Source organism: Pseudophryne corroboree, chromosome 7 (assembly GCF_028390025.1).
Source record: "Pseudophryne corroboree isolate aPseCor3 chromosome 7, aPseCor3.hap2, whole genome shotgun sequence".
NCBI classification, from domain to species: Eukaryota; Metazoa; Chordata; class Amphibia; order Anura; family Myobatrachidae; genus Pseudophryne; species Pseudophryne corroboree.
In genome coordinates, this window is record NC_086450.1 from 39,542,561 (window position 1) to 39,560,784 (window position 18,224).

Genomic DNA, 18,224 nt, shown 5'->3' on the forward strand with positions numbered 1-18,224 from the left:
GCAGTATATGCATGTGGGCATTATACACAAGTGCAGCAGTATATGCATGTGGGCATTATACACAGGTGCTGCAGTATATGCATGTGGGCGTTATACACAGGTGCAGCAGTATATGCATGTGGGCGTTATACACAGGTGCAGCAGTATATGCATGTGGGCGTTATACACAGGTGCGGCAGTATATACACGTGGGATGCGGTCAACATCCCGCTGGACGGGATCCCGACGGTCGAAATACCGACGCCGGAATCCCAACCGCCACAATCCCGACATATTCTCCCTCCGTGGGTGTCCACGATACCCATAGAGGGAGAATATAATAGTGTGGCGAGCGTAGCGAGGCACCGTGCCCGCAGCGTGGCGAGCGAAGCGTGCCCGCAAGGGGCTGCGTTCCGCTCGCCACCCCTGTCGGGATTGTGTGGTCGGGATTCCGGCGTCGGTATTTCGACCGCCGGGATCCCGTCCAGCGGGATTACGTACTGATCCCATACACGTGGGCAGTATACACAGGGGCGGCAGTATACATGTGGGCATTATACACAGGTGCAGCAGTAGATACTGCTGGGATTTTACTGAGTTTTGATCAGAGATGTACAGAGAAGGTAGGCATTGAGGCACTGCCTCAACTGTCATACGCCAGTATACTCCAGAGTTTTGACTATAACAATCATTAGAATAATACAAAGAAGATATTTACTGTATACTGTAATCTCATCTTTGTCTTTTTCATATAATTTTTATAGTGAGAACTCTGAAATATGACAGGAGATGCTCTACCTCACCTAACCACACGTCACAGATATTTATCAACGTCTATTATACTGAAAGTCTGCGCACACACATACATCAATGAAAAAACATAGGGTGCATGATAAATAAAAATCCATAAAACATCCAACCGGAGACCTGCGTTCTACCTAGTACATTTTGCTCACGAATTTTGGTACTAAGCAGTTGCCGGGTGGGACTAGGACTTTGCATGAATGAAAGATGACTTGAACAATGAAATATTTTTGAAAGACTATTGCAGATATTGTTCACTTGCTGGCTGGACGCAATGTTCCTGCCGTCCAACCTGCACCCTGCCACTTAAAGTCTGGGGAGGGATCCGGGATCTCTGTTACTGCGCCTGTCACAGTAATGGAAGCGCATTGACTGACTGACACCTGGAAGAGCGTAGAAATGAATTCTGGGAAGAACACTGCGAAAACAAATTCACCTTCACCCCTATATACATGAAAATATTTATTGGCACACTGGGCACAGCGACATAGAAGTATGATGGTGCTATATGTGCTGTGTTGCTTGGCCCGTTAACCCTGTGTGTCAGTAAATCGTTTTGAGGCTTTTTGCATATATACCACACATAGGGGCAGATTTGTACCCCTTTTCCACTAGCTCTTAGAAACACGGGTAAATGTGCGGGGGCGCGCATTTACCCGTGTTTTTCCCTAGTGGAAAAGGTCTACCTGCAAATTCCCGGATCAAGTGATCCGGGAATCCTACCCAGGTAGCTTACTGGGTTGAACATGTGTTCAACCCGGCTAGCTGTCTAGTGTGAACGGGAGCCGTGTCGAGGCGACACGGCTCCCGTTCAGTGTATGGGAGGGCGGCGCTGGGAGATCATGTGATCTCCCAGCGCCGCCCCTGCCGCATCACTAGCAGCGTCACCAACCCGGCAATATGCCGGGTTGGTGAGCACTGTGGGAAAGGGGGCTTTAGCACGGGTCGCAGCTGTGTCAGGCTCCCGGCTGCGACCCGTGCTACAGATGGAAAAGGGGTATTATTAAGCCTGGTGAAGTGATGAAGTCGAAGGTGATAACGCTCCAGCCAGTCAGCTCCTGTCATTTTTTAAACCCAGCCTGTAACATAGAAGCTGATTGGCTGGTGCTTTATCACCTTCCAGTTTATCACTTCACCAGGCTTAATAAATCTACCCCATAATACCGGTTAACCCTTGTTACTATAAATAAAGGCTTTATATGATGTAACCTATTCTGTATTGTTGCACCCTGCTTGGTTTTTGTGTCCTAAACCGGAGTACTGTGCATGATATTGTTGTAGTTAGCAGGTATCTGACACTTCAGTCTCCTGGCAAGCGTCCTTGTCACGCTGGTTATCTGCCTGTCTATGTATAACATTAATATATAGGGTATGTTACCGATCAGTAGGCTGGATCATTTCTTTTCCTACCTATAGTCGTGTGTGGTATGTTAGATAGAATAGACTTAGGTCGACAGTGTCTAGGCTGACCACTATTGGTCGACAGTAAGTAGGTCGACATGGTTTCTAAGTTGACGGACTCTAGGTCGACATGTGCTAGGTCGACATGAGTTTTTTACATTATTTTTTGGTGTTGTTTTCTTCATAGAGTGACCGGGAACCACAATTAGTGCACTGTGTCCCCCTCGCATCGGCCAAGGTGCCTCGCTCTGCTACCGCTGCGCTCAGCCCAGGTTACCGTTCACAATTGTAGTCCACATGGAGCGTAAAGTATAAAAAAGTTTAAAAAATGTGGGGGAAAAATGTGAAAAACTCATGTCGACCTAGAAACCATAATGACCTACTTACTGTCGACCAATAGTGGTCGACCTAGACAGTGTCGACCTAAGTCTTGTCGACCTAGAGACCAGATCCCCTATAGTCAAAGCGGGCTTCAAAAAATATAGTCCAGTTATATCCATAGCTCGCTCCTTCCTTCCTTCCTTCCTTCCTTCCTTCCTTCCTTCCTTCCTTCCTTCCTTCCTTCCTTCCTTCCTTCCATTTAATTAAAGGTAGGCTTGCCATACTATCCCTTTAACTGTGACATTTATGAATTACACAGGTTCTGGGGCTGTCTGACTTCAAGCCTGCATTTCACTTGGTTTTAATCCGCTGGAGAACCTGTGTAATTCATGAGCGTCCCAGTTTAAAGGACTGGGGGTAAATTTACTAAGATGGGAGTTAAGATGGGATGTTGCCAATAGCAACCAATCAGATTCCAGGTATTATCTTCTAGAAGGTGCTAGATAAATGAGAAGTAGAAGCTGATTGGTTGCCATAGGCAACATCCCATCTTAAACAGAACTCCCTTCTTAGTAAATTTATCCCCTGGTATGGTAAGCCTAACTAAAGTGGGGAATTTGACCTGAGAACTTGCTAGGACCGTAATACTCAGGGAACACCTATACCCTATAATATAACAAGAAAGCATTTGTACATAATGGCGTTACGTAGTCCTCATCGGGGTGCTCAGATGTGACCTGTATCTTTGTGCTGCACCTCCCCCTGCTTGCTTGTACCGTGACGTACACCTGGCATCGTTACCATTATTCACTCATTTTCAGGGACAGTTCCAGACTTAAAGCTTCGTCCCTGGCAACGTCCTTAATTCTTTATTTTGACTAGCTGCTCAATGAAGAGAACATCTTGTTTTCTGAAGATTGGATGCAGTCCCTACTATCTATAATTATTCTCTGTGCCTTAGAAAATATTAAAAGGAATACTTGGGTAGTATTGATTACGAAAACACATTGTATGATTACGACTTGCCGTGATGGAAATTACAATGCTCCAAGACCACTAAGACCGCAACGTGTGATGTACTTATGTGCAGGAGTTCAGATGTCCCTGTACCACTATATTCATATGTTACCAGATCATCTGTTGCCTAATCCTACCGACCTGTCTGGGTGTGCGCAGTGAGAGCTGGACGGTGGCGAGCGTGCATGGTTAAGACAAACCAATTGAGCTGACGTCATTGCCATCCGCAAGATGGCGGCTACCTGGAGGCTACTCCTGCCCCCCCCCCCCCCCCCCCCCCCCTGCATGCCCCATAAAGCTCAGTAGTAACCCGCCTTCCTGCACTATTTTGAGGAGCTGAATGGACACATGTCCTGTCCTCCACTATCCGGCCCCCAGGGAAGTCCCAGTCTAGCAAGCGACTATATGTGACAGCCGTCCTAGCACTTGATTAGAGGGAGAGGCGGGAAAGATCTAAACAAGGGGTGGTGGCAGAGGGTGCAAAATGCATCTGGCAACACCAGGTATGTCCGCTATCTACTAGCTCATTTTAGAAAGGGATTTGTACCTTTTTAAGTCACTTGCTGCCTGTTCCCTTTCTTGTTGATGTTCCGGTCGTTTATGCCCATTGAAAACTGTTGCGGTCTTATCCGTAGTAGTGGAGGACCAAGTGAAGACTCTGTAAAGTCACCCAAAATTTTACACGTTTTGTAATTGCAACATTCGGGGCTTTGGAATATTTTTCTACTACTGTATTCGCTTTTCCATCCCATATATGTAATATATTAAGCATGGATTGTCTGTTCTGTCACCGTTGTGCGCAGTGGGAGCTGGCTCGATCTCCCCCATCATGGCACCTAGACACTCTTGGGGATCTTCATATGAAAGAGAGGGGTCCCTATTTTTTAAACTATTGCCCTAGTTGTTGTTTTCTGGTTATCACCAGAGAATAACCACTTACGTTACAGAAATCCTTATGAAGTCCAGCGATGGGGGGGGACTCTGTAAAATAAGGGGTACCCCCCCTTCCCCCCCCCCATTTAAAGAGTACAGGACCCTTTTTTCTTTTTGTGTGGCCCCGTAGTGGTGGTTGTGTGGTGACCACCAGATATATAACACCAGCCCTGCAGAGGTACAATTCAACTTATAGGATGGGGAGGGCACTAAATGGGCCCAGTCTCCCACATTTTGGCACCCTCTCTTAAACAATTTGCCCTTTCAAAAAGACCGGTGATCACCAAATTGTGACACCTTACAATACAGAGAGCATCACGTTTAGATATTGTGGCTCTGATGCCCAGATCACCTCCATCCTAGCTTCAGTAGACTTATTTGAGGCCTTAGGTCAGTGTTTCCCAACCACGGTCCTCAAGGCACACTAACAGTCCTGGTATTAGTGATATCCAGGCTTGAACACAGGTGACTTAATTAGTAGCTCAGTTATTTTGATTTAACCATCTGTGCTGAAGCCTGGATATCACTAAAACCTGCACTGTTGGTGTGCCTTGAGGACCGCGGTTGGGAATGCCTGCCTTAGGTTGTTTACTTCTCACAATGGTATTCCTTGTTGGACAAACCATATGGGGGGGTCATTCCGAATTGATCGCTTGCTAGCAACTTTTGCTGTTCTGCTATCAGATAGTTGCCGCCTATGGGGGAGTGTATTTTCGCTTTGCAAGTGTGCGAACGATTTTGCAGCCGAGCTGCACAAAATAGTTTTTTGCAGTTTCTGAGTAGCGCTGGACTTAGTCAGCCGCTGTGATCACTTCAGTCTTTTTGGTCCCGGAATTGACGTCAGACACCCGCCCTGCAAACGCTTGGACACGCCTGCGTTTTTCCAAACATTCCCAGAAAACGGTCAGTTGACACCCACAAACGCCCTCTTCCTGCCAATCTCCATGCGATCGGCTGTGTGAATGGATTCTTCGAAAATCCATCGCCCAGCACCGATCCTCTTTGTACCCGTACGACGTGCCTGCGCATTGCGGTGCATACGCATGCGTAGTTTTGCCCAGTTTTGCTAGCAAGCGATCAACTCTGAATGACCCCCATTATCCCTTCCCATACTCAAAAAATTGCCCATACATTTTCTCTTTGTTTACTTTCAATAACAATAATATATATATATTTAATTTTTCTTTATTTATTTTTTTGGGTAGGCTTTATTTGGCTCGTCAGTAGGAATAGGTAAACTAATACTACTTTTCTCAAATTTGAATGCAAATCTCCAGTGTGCAGGTCTATTTAAAGAGTACAAGATCATCCAAGGACGGTTTGCAGGTGTTTATTTTTTTTTTGAGGGGGGGGGGGGGGGGTGAGGAATAAAAAGATAACAAAAATGGACTGACACCAGTGACACAAGAAAATGTGTCCTCCTGAGCTCACGTTTGGAAGGGACATGGTTTTTTTTCCGAAAAATGCTGGCGCTATCCTTTTGTACAAAGCAGATCCTCCGAATCCATTTGTTAAATCATAGATAACATCCACTCTGCATCTACACTTGCGCTCACCTGATCCGATTCCGTCCTTTTCCTGAAACATTCCGTTTCATTATTGATTAACTGCAAAATTTAGTTTGCTTACAATATATTGCTAAAAAAAGAACAACTTTTTAGTTTTGCCTTTAAACTAAGGGCTGCATTAAATCTAGTTACTTTCGCTAGAATCGCGCTGTTTCGCGCATATCGCAAGCTCCTTGCTCTGTAGCAGGTGTGCCACAGTTTTCCTGATAGGGCATGCTAAACCTGTTTCATGACATTCTGGGATGTGTAGTTCCACAGCGGCTGGAGTGCCGGACGTTTCCTACCCCTGCTCTATATAAAATGCTAGCTCTTGTGGACCAAAAGACACTGATGACTTGGGTTCTGTGCCAGGTATATAATATCTCTGCCAAATAAGACCCTGGTATCGGTCATCAGGAAAAAATCACTGGAATAAACCTGTTAGATATTCACTAGTGTCTGGAGTAAAACATGAAATACCTTTTGGTTGCTCAGGGTTAATGTAGTGTGCTATTGTAATTTAATCTTGTTGCACGTGTGGAGTTCATATATTATAGCACAGATGGGCAAAGGAATAAAGCAACTTTAAATCGCACTCCAAAGAGGATTAATATTCAAATCTAAAACAAATAAGAGTTTTGCGGAAAAATATATTTAATAAGATCTAACAATAAGGCTGCTTTATGTGGGTTGACATGGGACACATCTATTATCGTTCCTTACGTACGTCAGAGATCCTATGAGCCCCTTTTAAAACGTTTGCAGTGAAGCTCATAAAACCCTAGACAGTTCACTTAAGGACTCTGACAGCTGCTGGGCCGGTGGGAAACTCGACTATTATTATTCAATGTATAATCTCAATAAACTGGAAAAAAGAAGAGGAGAAGATGAAATAAGGCTATGATGAAAAGTATATTAGAGGTTTTCATTGCACCATATTAAAGAAATTACCCGTTTTTCAGAGTGACCTGTGGCTCTATGGATTGTCACCCACCTGAGCCCTTCGTGAAGTCAAACGTGGGTGGTGGAAGCCAACGGCGGGACCTTCATTGTTTTATTACACCAAGCTTGTGTTTAATTCACACCTTGCTGTTAAACATTTAGCGTAATTACTTCTCTGGAATTGCACGGTTCTGCCTTCCTAGTCCGGTCTGATTCATTGATACCGCTTATAAATTCATCAAACAGGATGTACCAATATAGTGAAATAAGTTCTCAACTAAAAACCGCGGCGCAAAATAGCTGAATGCGTGTGAAACAAAAATAGCGGCAGTTGTTGCTGTATTAACTAATTAAAGACACAAATTACGTAACTGCTAAACATCAGAACCTTAATTTCCCCCCCCCCACTACCCATTCCTATTGATGTCATTGTCCCATTGAGCATCTTGTCGCTTAAACGAGAGAAGTTTCGGACTACGGCTTGCAGCACAAAAGTGGATTGTTGTTTTTAGCATGTTCATAGGGAGCAGGAGTAGGAATATTTTCCGTTGCCAACAATGTGAAATTAAAAAGAACTGGTTTTAAATGATGATCTTCCAATGCTGTTGTGGGTATTTCATACTCCAATACATTATTATTATTATTATTATTATTATTATTATTATATATTTTTTATATATTTTTTATTTTACGCAGTCTTTTACCTTGGAATATACTGTACTAGATAATTAATTAGTTACTTTTTTTTTCTTGGATTTATATTTGATTTGTTATCTGTAATGGTCAGTGAAACTGAAACAAGCAAATACTGAATGTAACACATCAGTGGAGACGGCAAAAAAAGATTATACTGTGTAGTCTTTCTAATGAATTATAGAACTTGTAAGGGAACAGGGAAGACAAACTAATAAATATTTCAATAAGCGCACTTAGAAGTACTTGCTGTTCCCGTACAGGAGTCCGTTAATTGAAAAATATTAATATGTGGTCCTTTTCAACTTTGCTTACATGTTTTTGTTTTATGAGTTTTGGCCATTTACGTGGTCTTTTTAACAGATACATTTTCAGCATATTTGTAGAATAGTTTATTAGCCTGAAGCATATTTGCCATGAGTCTGGCAATGTGGATTTACTTTGACAAAAATATGTATTGTTTATAATGTCTGTCAAGTTAAAAAGTCAGTAAAAAAAATTGCCAAAGATATGCACTGCTTCGAAGCGGTTTTCTTATTGCATAAAGGCTCATACCCACTGGTGTTCTGTTATATCAATATTTGACTAGCATTTTTAGTACTGGTGAAACGCGCATAAACAGGTCTGACCCTAGAAGCCATGGTTTTAGTATGACCATATCCATTGCTTCTGTTTATTAGTGTACTGCACCACAGTGTTCTCTTTATATTTTCTATTGGTAAGCACATTGGGGGAAGCCTAGATTGAGAATCCAAATTCAAGGGACAAACATGCGAAACGCGTTCACATTGAATCAGATTTTTACTAGCATTGGAAAAGGCAACACCAGTGGGTACGTGGCCTGAAGTAGTACATTGACTGGGGACTGTTATTCATTTTATACATTTAATTCACAGGAAACTGTATTTCACTACAGTCAATTAATTTGTCTTACAGGCATTGACCGAAATTCACACTTAATAAGTTACATTGTTTCATTTTTATGTGCATTGTTATTTCCTTTTTAAGGATATTCTTTTTGAAACCTGTAAATTAACTAGATTTTGTTTATTGGGTAATGTCTCCAATGTATGTCTGAGGAAAACTTTCCAAATAAAGAGTGATCACGACTGGAAAACTCACTTGGATGTTTTGTGTTTTTCTGAATTTTGTTCTTGTTACGTTTATTTTTTGGTGTCCTCAGACATTTAAATTTTGGCAAAAATAGTGGTCTTAAAAATAAAATAAAAGGGGCTGTATACTGATTATTTCTTTCTAGATATTTATTGGATGCGCTAAATTTATGTTATTTTACTGGCTTCAATGGAATTTCCCGAAGACCATTTGAGTTTACATATTTAAAATGTCAGACTCCTTAACTATGAAATTGTATCTGCCACTTTTGTTTTAGAAGCAATAACCGTTTCCGGTGCAAATTTAATTGTAGAAAAATTGTTGTCTAGATCTTACAAATGTGGGTAAAACCGAAACTTGTAAAAAAAAAAAAAAAAAATCCCAATTATATTCACACACTTATTTTTTATCACACTAATAAATAATATATATATTCAAATTATTAATTTTTTTTTTTTTTTTTTTACAAATACCAAACAAATTGTGTATCCTTCCATCAATCATCTTCTGTTATTGTCAGCCTGAAGAGTACTAGATGCCTGTGATAAATCTGTCAGAGTTGCCTGTAGTTTTGGTGGTGGCGAATGATTCTATTTACCACTTACCAAGATACAGAAGTCCTTTTTTAGAAGGCCTTTCTTTCTATTGGTGGGTACACACTACGTGGCGTGCTCCTAAAAGGGCCGGGCATACACACTGAGTGATATGACGTTCATATCACTCGGTGACGTCATTCAGGGGCCGGTCCACGCAGGTAGCCCTTGTACAACGGTCCAGATTGAGCTGCTTGCCAACTGCAAGGGTCATTATCGCTGGTCCACGGCGGAATACACACTTGCAGAGAAAATGAGCGACGTCCCTCAGGAAGGGTGAAAATGGGCGACGTCGCTCAGGAAGGCTGAAAACGAGCGACGTCGCTCATTTTCTCGCCAAGTGTGTATGCACATTTAAGTGTGTAGCTATTTAACTCAGAGTATTAATGTGTCTACAGGTTTGGGTCATGTAGTGCTTTGGTTAAAATGTGAGCTTTCTATGCACTGTGGTAGCTGGCTGATCCATATAAGCCTGACAGAAGCTAGGACAGATTCGATAAGGTAGACCTTTCGTTTAGATTTTTGCTTGTGAAGTTTTGCCTAAATCGGGAAGAAATTCACATTTATCTGTTATAATAAAACTGGTTGTAATGTTTTTCTGTCACTGGAAGGTTAATATGCTCAAACAAAAATGTTTATGTAACAAGTTATGAAGTTGCTACCATTTCAGTTTACATTTTATTAGTGACATTGCAAATTGTTGTTACTAGATTCTCGGGGCGGAATTCGATTGCTATAGCTGGTAGCTGTCACTGCCAGCTCGGTTCGGGCACGAACAGATCCCCGCGCCTGTATTTAAGCTTGCTGCCCCTGAGGGTGGCGGCATGAAATGCGCAAAAAGTGACCTGTTTTAGGAGCCCAAACGGCACTTTTTACATCACGCCAATTAGTTTGTTAGGTTCTGCCACTTGACACAAATAAACAGACGGGAGATCCGGTGCAATAAACGAATTGAATTCCGCCCTAACTGTGCACATCAAACACATTTGGTAAATCTATAGAGATGTAAATTTGAGACGTCTTAATGTAAGTAAATATTAATCCATGGTTCTTGGTGTTATCCGAGAAGAACCCGTAGCAGATACGTTAAAAAGTGACAGGACCATTTTTGTAATTTATTAAATTCTACACACTGGAGGTGCAATCCCAATTTTGATCCGTTTGTTTGAGTGTTATCGTTCACGCAACGCAAGCCACGCATCAATAATGACGTCATTCCCTTAGGGGAGGTGTTTATTAAAATTCTATTTACGTAGTTTTCCGATTATAAAATGTATTACACCCCAAACTGTTTACCGCTAGTTGAAGGTAATATGGATTATCTAGGAAGAACGTTACATCTCTTACCTTTTCCATTATGAAGCTTCCTCCTACTTTCCTTATAATGACTGATGCATATTATTCTCTATGGGGGAGATATAATAACCTTTACGAAGTGAACAGATCAAGAAGTTTCCCATAGCAACCCATCAGCTTATAGCTTTCATTTCATAGAATGTCCTAAGTAAATAATGGTTAGAATCTCATTGATTGATTGCAAAACCTCAACTTGTCCCCTATACATCTTTCCCCATAAACCACACTAAATATAGTTTATTTTCATTTCTGTTGCCAACTGTTCCTAAATTCCAGGAATGATCACAGGTAATACAGATTTAACCCTAGAAATGTCTATATATCTAGTGGTATCTGGTCCAAAGGTCAACACCATATGGTTGAAATGGTCAAAAGGTCGACATGTTCAAATGGTTGACACAAGGTTTTCTTTTTTGCATTATTTATTTTTTCTTCAACTATCTCCTATTTTACCATTCACGTAGACTGAGATTAGGAACGGTAACCCTACCTGAAGCATGGCGAGAGAGAAGCAGTACACTAATCGGCTTGTCATGTGCTGAAACCTACAAATTGGCGCCCAACAAAACTCGTGCCAACGTTTTACCCATGTTGACCTTTTGGCGTTGATCTAAACACTGTTTTCATATTATACCATAACTAGCAGTATCCCCTTGTCACTGCACGGTATGTACACTTGTCACTACCTAGAGTATTCTTTTCCTTAGGCTTTACAAGTTAATATTTGTAAAGTGCTACAGAGGATGCTGGCACCATGTAATATATTTTAATTAATTATCCTCCTAAACATGAGTAGTATTTTAAAATGCCAAAACTACACGACCATATCCTCACGCTGAATAAATGTGTGATTTGTTTGGGTTTATCCAGCCGTACGTGGAGAGGAGAGAGGATAATTGTACTTTTTTTTTTTTGGGGGGGGGGGGTTTTCTTTCTTTTCTATTTAATACGATATTCTCCGATAGATATTGCACAGTTGGCTTCCATTCCTTTACTCTTAATTTCATCATTACAATTGCTTTCTGAGCTGTTTGCAATTGTCAACATGTTCTAATTAGGTTCCAAGCTTATAAAGTGATCATCCATACAAAGTACCAGTTTTATACCAGTGCCCAGTTTTGTATGTACTAGTAAGTAACGCTTTGGAATCACTTGTAATATATTATCTACCGAAATGGCAATAACTTTTATAGGATACTGGGGGAGATTTACCAAAGCTTGGAGAGAGCGAAAGTACCAACCAATCATTGTCTAACTGCCATGTTACAGAGTGCATTTGAAAAATGACACTTAGGAGCTGATTGGTTGGTACTTTAATCTTTGCAAAATCTCCCCCACTATATGCAATGTACCTGTCATTCCAAATGTATTTATCATTCCGGTATTTATTGGTTTTTGGATCCATATATTAGGACTGTGTAATTTTTTTGCTTTTACACATTTGGGGCTAGATGCATCATCGCTTGGAAAGTGATAAAATGGAGAGTGAAAAAGTAGCAGCCAATCAGCTCGTAACTTCCATGTCACAGGCTATGTTTGAGAAATGTCAGTTAGGAGCTGATTGGCTGGTATTTTTTCACTCTCCATTTTATCACTTTCCAAGCGATGATGCATCTGGCCCTTGGGCTCATTCACAGTTAGTAATTGTGTTTTGATTTGCACCTAATACTGTACATATACTGTTGATGCATTTTTTTTCCCCTGTGTATCCTGGACACAGCTATTATATACTTGAATGTGTGAATGGTGTCAGAAATTGATATTTTGAACTTTTCATGCACTTTTTAAACAGAACTTTTAAATGTTGTGGGTTTTTTTTTTTTTTCTTCAAAATGCATGAAAAACGCTTGCAATGGACAATAGTCTGAATCCGCCATTATTGTTACAGTTGTAGACGGGAATCGGGCAGGCAGGCGTGGATTCCGTGATGTTATTTATGCTACATTAACATCTCTCTCCAGATCATTGAGGCTGAGCATATGATGGACCGGATTGTGAATGGCTTGTCTGAGACTAGTGTCAAGGTGCGGTTAGCAGCAGTCAGGTATGGGTTAAGTCCGATGTTTTTATACTGCCTACCCCCTTTTCCCCATAGTTGTTAACTTTAACCAGCACCTGTAGCCTATGCGCAATGGACGCAGCCTGTCCATTCACTAGGAGCCAATGACATCAAGCCAAGTTTTGAATCCGAATTTTTTTTTTTCTCTTCTTTTTTTTGCCCCTTCTTTTGAATGTTTATTTAAGATGTTGGGGTTTACTATAACCATTGCTTCTGGTTGATGCGTTTAGGCCTGGTATGTAGCTCCCCGTAGGTGACAGAATTCAGATGAATGGGCGTAATAAAACAGTCTTTTTTTAGATTTTTATTTTCTTTTTTCCCTTCGTGATGTCTAATTTTATTGTTTTTGCAAATATCTCAAAAAATGTAATTATGATTTTTCCTCTACAGCATAATGGCGTCAGTCCGGGTGTTCATTACTTTTGAATGGTCAAACTTCTCAGTGCTGTGTTTCCTTTTGGTTTAACTGGGAATGACCCTCTAGACCAGTGGTTCTCAACCTGAGTATCACAGGCTATTCACTGTGACGTTCAGGGGTACTTGCAGGGCAGGACATCAGGTGATAATTAGGCACATACTGTAGGTAAAGCAGTGTCCTAGGGGTTTCTAGCCCAGTGCATCACAGTGGAATCCTGATTGATGACACAATGAACAAATCTTTCTTGGTAATATGAAACTTATACGGACTGTAGTTTTATTCTCTATGCAAAACTAAATAAATATATATATATATATATATATATATATATATATATATATATATATGTGTGTGTCAAATTTATTCTATGTGTTTTTTTTTTCTTCAACTTTATTAGTAGTCTGATATTGGCACAAAGCCTTCTATCTATCAACAAATCTGTTCATCACCAATGTTCTGCATTGTAAATGTTGGGGGTACAGAACGTAAATGGGCTGCCATGGGGAACCCAGGCAGCAAACAATTGGGAACCACTGTTTTAGACCACTGACAGTTGTGCAACCCATTTACTACTGGTTAATAGGATTCAATATACATAAAAATAAAAAATAAACCAATACTTGTTTAACCAGTGAAAAGCTGCATTATATAAACGCCTCGCACATGAGTGCTACCTCCTGGGATATACATAATACAGCGCACCCACATTTAGGACTGAAACTTACAACCTTAGGCCAAACCTAGCATTCTAGTGAGGCTGTAATGAGGGTACCCTAAAATGGAGTTACTCTACTGTCATTTATACAGGGTTGTTCTACAAACTGGGCACTGCATTACTATATTACAGAGAGAGCAGTTTTCACCTCTTATCAGAGGATCAGGATGAAAGCGTCTTTTTCAAATATATTTTCTTTTTTGGTTGCTGGAAGAGTCTGATACAACGCTAGATGTTTACGCTTCCCTAATTAAAATCATTTTTCTGTTGCAACGTCACTTTCGTAGCACTGGACAGATCATTCTCCTGCTGCACCGTTTTCCTTCTGGACTGAGAAATTTGCTAACTGGAGTCTAGCACGGAACGATAGCACAAATGATGTGGGTGTTCCCGATCGAACGGAGTGACCGATCGTTTACATCGGTCCGTCTGTATGCAAGAGGACGATGCCGATACGCCTACCCGCAGTTCGCTAGTGACAGCACTAGCATGCAAAAAGATCAGAGGCTGTCGCTAGCAATGCCGATCGTTTACATCAGTCCATCTGTATGCAAGAGGACGATGCCGATACGCCTACCTGCAGTTCGCTAGCACAGCACTTGTACATGCAAAAAGATCAGAGGCTGTCGCTAGCAATGCCATGCTGCCTGATGCAGCATGACCCCCGTCCCCCACCTCCGCCGTCGTTCGTCGCCGCTGGAACCGGCAAGTGTGCCGTCGCGGACAATGTTCAATTGTCACGTGTGTACCACCTTAGATACATGCTCCCATGACAACTCCACCCTGAAAAGCCACAATCTTCAGCAACGTTTTTTTTTAATTTTTAGTAACACTATAATCTCCAGTTTGCTCCGCTTAGATCAGGCTTTTTCAGGTAGCTCTCCGCCATGTCTAGGTAGAGATTTGCCACTCTAAACTGATAAGATGTGCATTGATAAGTAGATGATTTTCTGAACCTCTTGGTTAAATGTCTATATACCGTTAATTTCCTCTTTCTTCCTAGATGTTTACACAGTTTGTCCAGATCCGTGCAACAGCTCCGAACCAGCTTTCAAGACCATGCTGTGTGGAAGCCCCTGATGAAGGTAAGGCAGCTGCTACACTTATGCCTGTAATACAGTGCAGCAGTACTGGGGAAGTAGGGGTATTTAATGCTGTGCGCGTAAACTGTATCCCTTCTGCATTTGTTTTGTACCCAGGTGTTACAGAATGCCCCTGATGACATCTTGGTGGTGGCTTCATCGACGCTGTGTAACCTTCTCCTTGAGTTCTCTCCTAGTAAAGAGGTTGGTGGGAAGCGCACAGCGGATACCCATGTTTGTACTTGGAGAGATTTGGGGAAACTTACTTTGGGCAGGGAGGCTGGTTTGCACAGTCACAATGCTTGTGTGTGTGTGTGTGTGTGTGTGTGTGTGTGTGTGTGTGTGTGTGTGTGTGTGTGTATTTGGTAAGGCAGGCTGACAATGAGATGATCTTCAGATGTTAGTGGGCTTTGCTCGACAAGATAAACCTTTCTTTCACTGAGGAATGGCTTAAAGGAGCAGTAAGCATAAGTGTTAAATATTACGTATTTTTCCAATGCTACATCCCTAATATGTCTCTGCTTCTTGGTACACTCCTTCCAAGGATGTGCAAGGCTTCAGTCACAACCAGAACAGAGGTGGTCAGTGAAGGCTCATTAGGTGAGCAGGGTCCTGGTGAGGAAACCATGTTCCTGTAGTACAGCCGGGGAAGTTAGCTATTCATTTAACAAAGTGTGTTGGCCTACTTGCGTACATACAGATGTGTCATCTTACATCCTTGCTGTAGTCACGCTAAACAGCCCTTGAAGTAGCGCCATTCCGTGACGGGACTCTGTAGTGCGGCGGCATCTTTTTTAGCGGTTTTCAGCAAAAATGCATCTTAGACGCAAAGTAATATGACAAGACACACAAGCAGCTTCTGCTGGTTAAAATGATATGCGGCATGCCTATATTCTGTGTGTAATTGCGGCTCTATCTGCATCCGAAATGCCACGTTACAGTGTTTTTCAGGGAAACACTGTAGCATAACATTTTGTATGCAGATAGTCACAGTCACTCATACTGTAGAACAGGGGTGGGCAATTATTTCAGCTGGGGGGCCGCTTAACACTTCCAGCGAATATTCGAGGGCCACACACAAAATACTCAAAAAGAGTCCCCTTTTTACACATTACGGCAGACAGCGTGCCCTTTTCTCTAACGTCCTAAGTGGATGCTGGGACTCCGTAAGGACCATGGGGGATAGCAACTCCGCAGGAGACTGGGCACAAAAGTAAAAGCTTGAACTAGCTGGTGTGCACTGGCTCCTCCCCCCATGACCCTCCTCCAAGCCTCAGTTAGATTTTTGTGCCCGAACGAGAAGGGTGCATGCTAGGTGGCTCTCCTGAGCTGCTTAGAGTAAAAGTTTATTTTAGGTTTTTTATTTTCAGTGAGTCCTGCTGGCAACAGGCTCACTGCATCGTGGGACTAAGGGGAGAAGAAACGAACTCACCTGCGTGCAGAGTGGATTGGGTTTCTTAGGCTACTGGACATTAGCTCCAGAGGGACGATCACAGGTTCAGCCTGGATGGGTCCCGGAGCCGCGCCGCCGGCCCCCTTACAGAGCCAGAAGAACGAAGAGGTCCGGTGAAATCGGCGGCAGAAGACGTTCCTGTCTTCAACTAAGGTAGCGCACAGCACTGCAGCTGTGCGCCATTGCTCTCAGCACACTTCACACTCCGGTCACTGAGGGTGCAGGGCGCTGGGGGGGAGCGCCCTGAGACGCAATAAAAACAGAAATACCTTAGGATGGCAAAAGAAATACATCACATATAGCTCCTGGGCTATATGGATGTATTTAACCCCTGCCAGTTTTCCAGAAAAAAGCGGGAGATAAGGCCGTCGTGAAGGGGCGGAGCCTATCTCCTCAGCACACAAGCGCCATTTTCCCTCACAGTTCCGCTGGAAGGACGGCTCCCTGACTCTCCCCTGCAGTCCCTACAGAATCAGGGTAAAAACGAGAGAGGGGGGGCACTATTGGCAGCTAAATTATAAACAGCAGCTATAAAAGGGAGTAACACTTATATAAGGTTATCCCTATTGATATATATAGCGCTCTGGTGTGTGCTGGCAAACTCTCCCTCTGTCTCCCCAAAGGGCTAGTGGGGTCCTGTCCTCTATCAGAGCATTCCCTGTGTGTGTGCTGGGTGTCGGTACGATTGTGTCGACATGTATGAGGAGGAAAATGATGTGGAAGCAGAGCAATTGCCTGTATTAGTGATGTCGCCCCCTAGGGAGTCGACACCTGACTGGATGGTTGTATTTAAAGAACTACGTGACAATGTCAGCACTTTACAAAAAACTGTTGACGACATGAGACAGCCGACAAATCAATTAGTGCCTGTCCAGGCGTCTCAGACACCGTCAGGGGCGATAAAACGCCCGTTACCTCAGTGGGTCGACACAGACCCAGACACGGATACTGAGTCCAGTGTCGACGGTGAGGAGACAAACGTAATGTCCAGTAGGGCCACACGTTACATGATCACGGCAATGAAGGAGGCATTGAACATTTCTGACACTACAAGTACCACAAAGAAGGGTATTATGTGGGGAGTGAAAAAACTACCAGTAGCTTTTCCTGAGTCAGATGAATTAAATGAGGTGTGTGATAAAGCGTGGGTTTCCCCCGATAAAAAAGTGCTAATTTCTAATAAATTATTGGCACTATACCCTTTCCCGCCAGAGGCTAGGGCGCGTTGGGAAACACCCCCTAGAGTAGATAAAGCGCTCACACGTTTATCTAAACAAGTAGCGTTACCGTCTCCTGATACGGCCGCCCTCAAAGAACCAGCGGATAGAAGGCTGGAAAATATCCTGAAGGGTATATACACACATACTGGTGTTATACTGCGACCAGCAATCGCATCAGCCTGGATGTGCAGTGCTGGAGTGGCGTGGTCGGATTCCCTGACTGAAAATATTGATACCCTGGATAGGGACAGTATATTACTAACTATAGAGCATTTGAAGGATGCATTACTATATATGCGTGATGCACAGAGGGATATTTGCACCCTGGCATCAAGAGTGAGTGCTATGTCCATTTCTGCCAGAAGAGCGTTATGGACGCGACAGTGGTCAGGGGATGCGGATTCCAAACGACATATGGAAGTATTGCCGTTTAAAGGGGAGGAGTTATTTGGGGCCGGTCTATCGGACCTGGTGGCCACGGCAACGGCCGGAAAGTCCACCTTTTTACCCCAGGTCACCTCTCAGCAGAAAAAGACACCGTCTTTTCAAACTCAGTCCTTTCGTCCCCATAAGTACAG

The 18,224-nt window shown here is 42.7% G+C and overlaps 1 protein-coding gene across 5 annotated transcripts in view; it reads left to right on the forward strand.

The window, feature by feature from the left end:
* The window catches only part of ARMC8 (armadillo repeat containing 8), a 182,327-nt gene that overhangs the window by 99,640 nt on the left and 64,463 nt on the right, over window positions 1-18,224 (forward strand). For all 5 annotated transcript variants that reach the window (XM_063933049.1, XM_063933050.1, XM_063933053.1 and 2 more), the window contains 3 exons: window positions 12,661-12,743; window positions 14,895-14,976; window positions 15,091-15,177. In XM_063933049.1, the coding sequence (XP_063789119.1) occupies window positions 12,661-12,743; window positions 14,895-14,976; window positions 15,091-15,177 (252 nt within the window). The remainder of the gene's footprint in view (window positions 1-12,660; window positions 12,744-14,894; window positions 14,977-15,090; window positions 15,178-18,224) is intronic.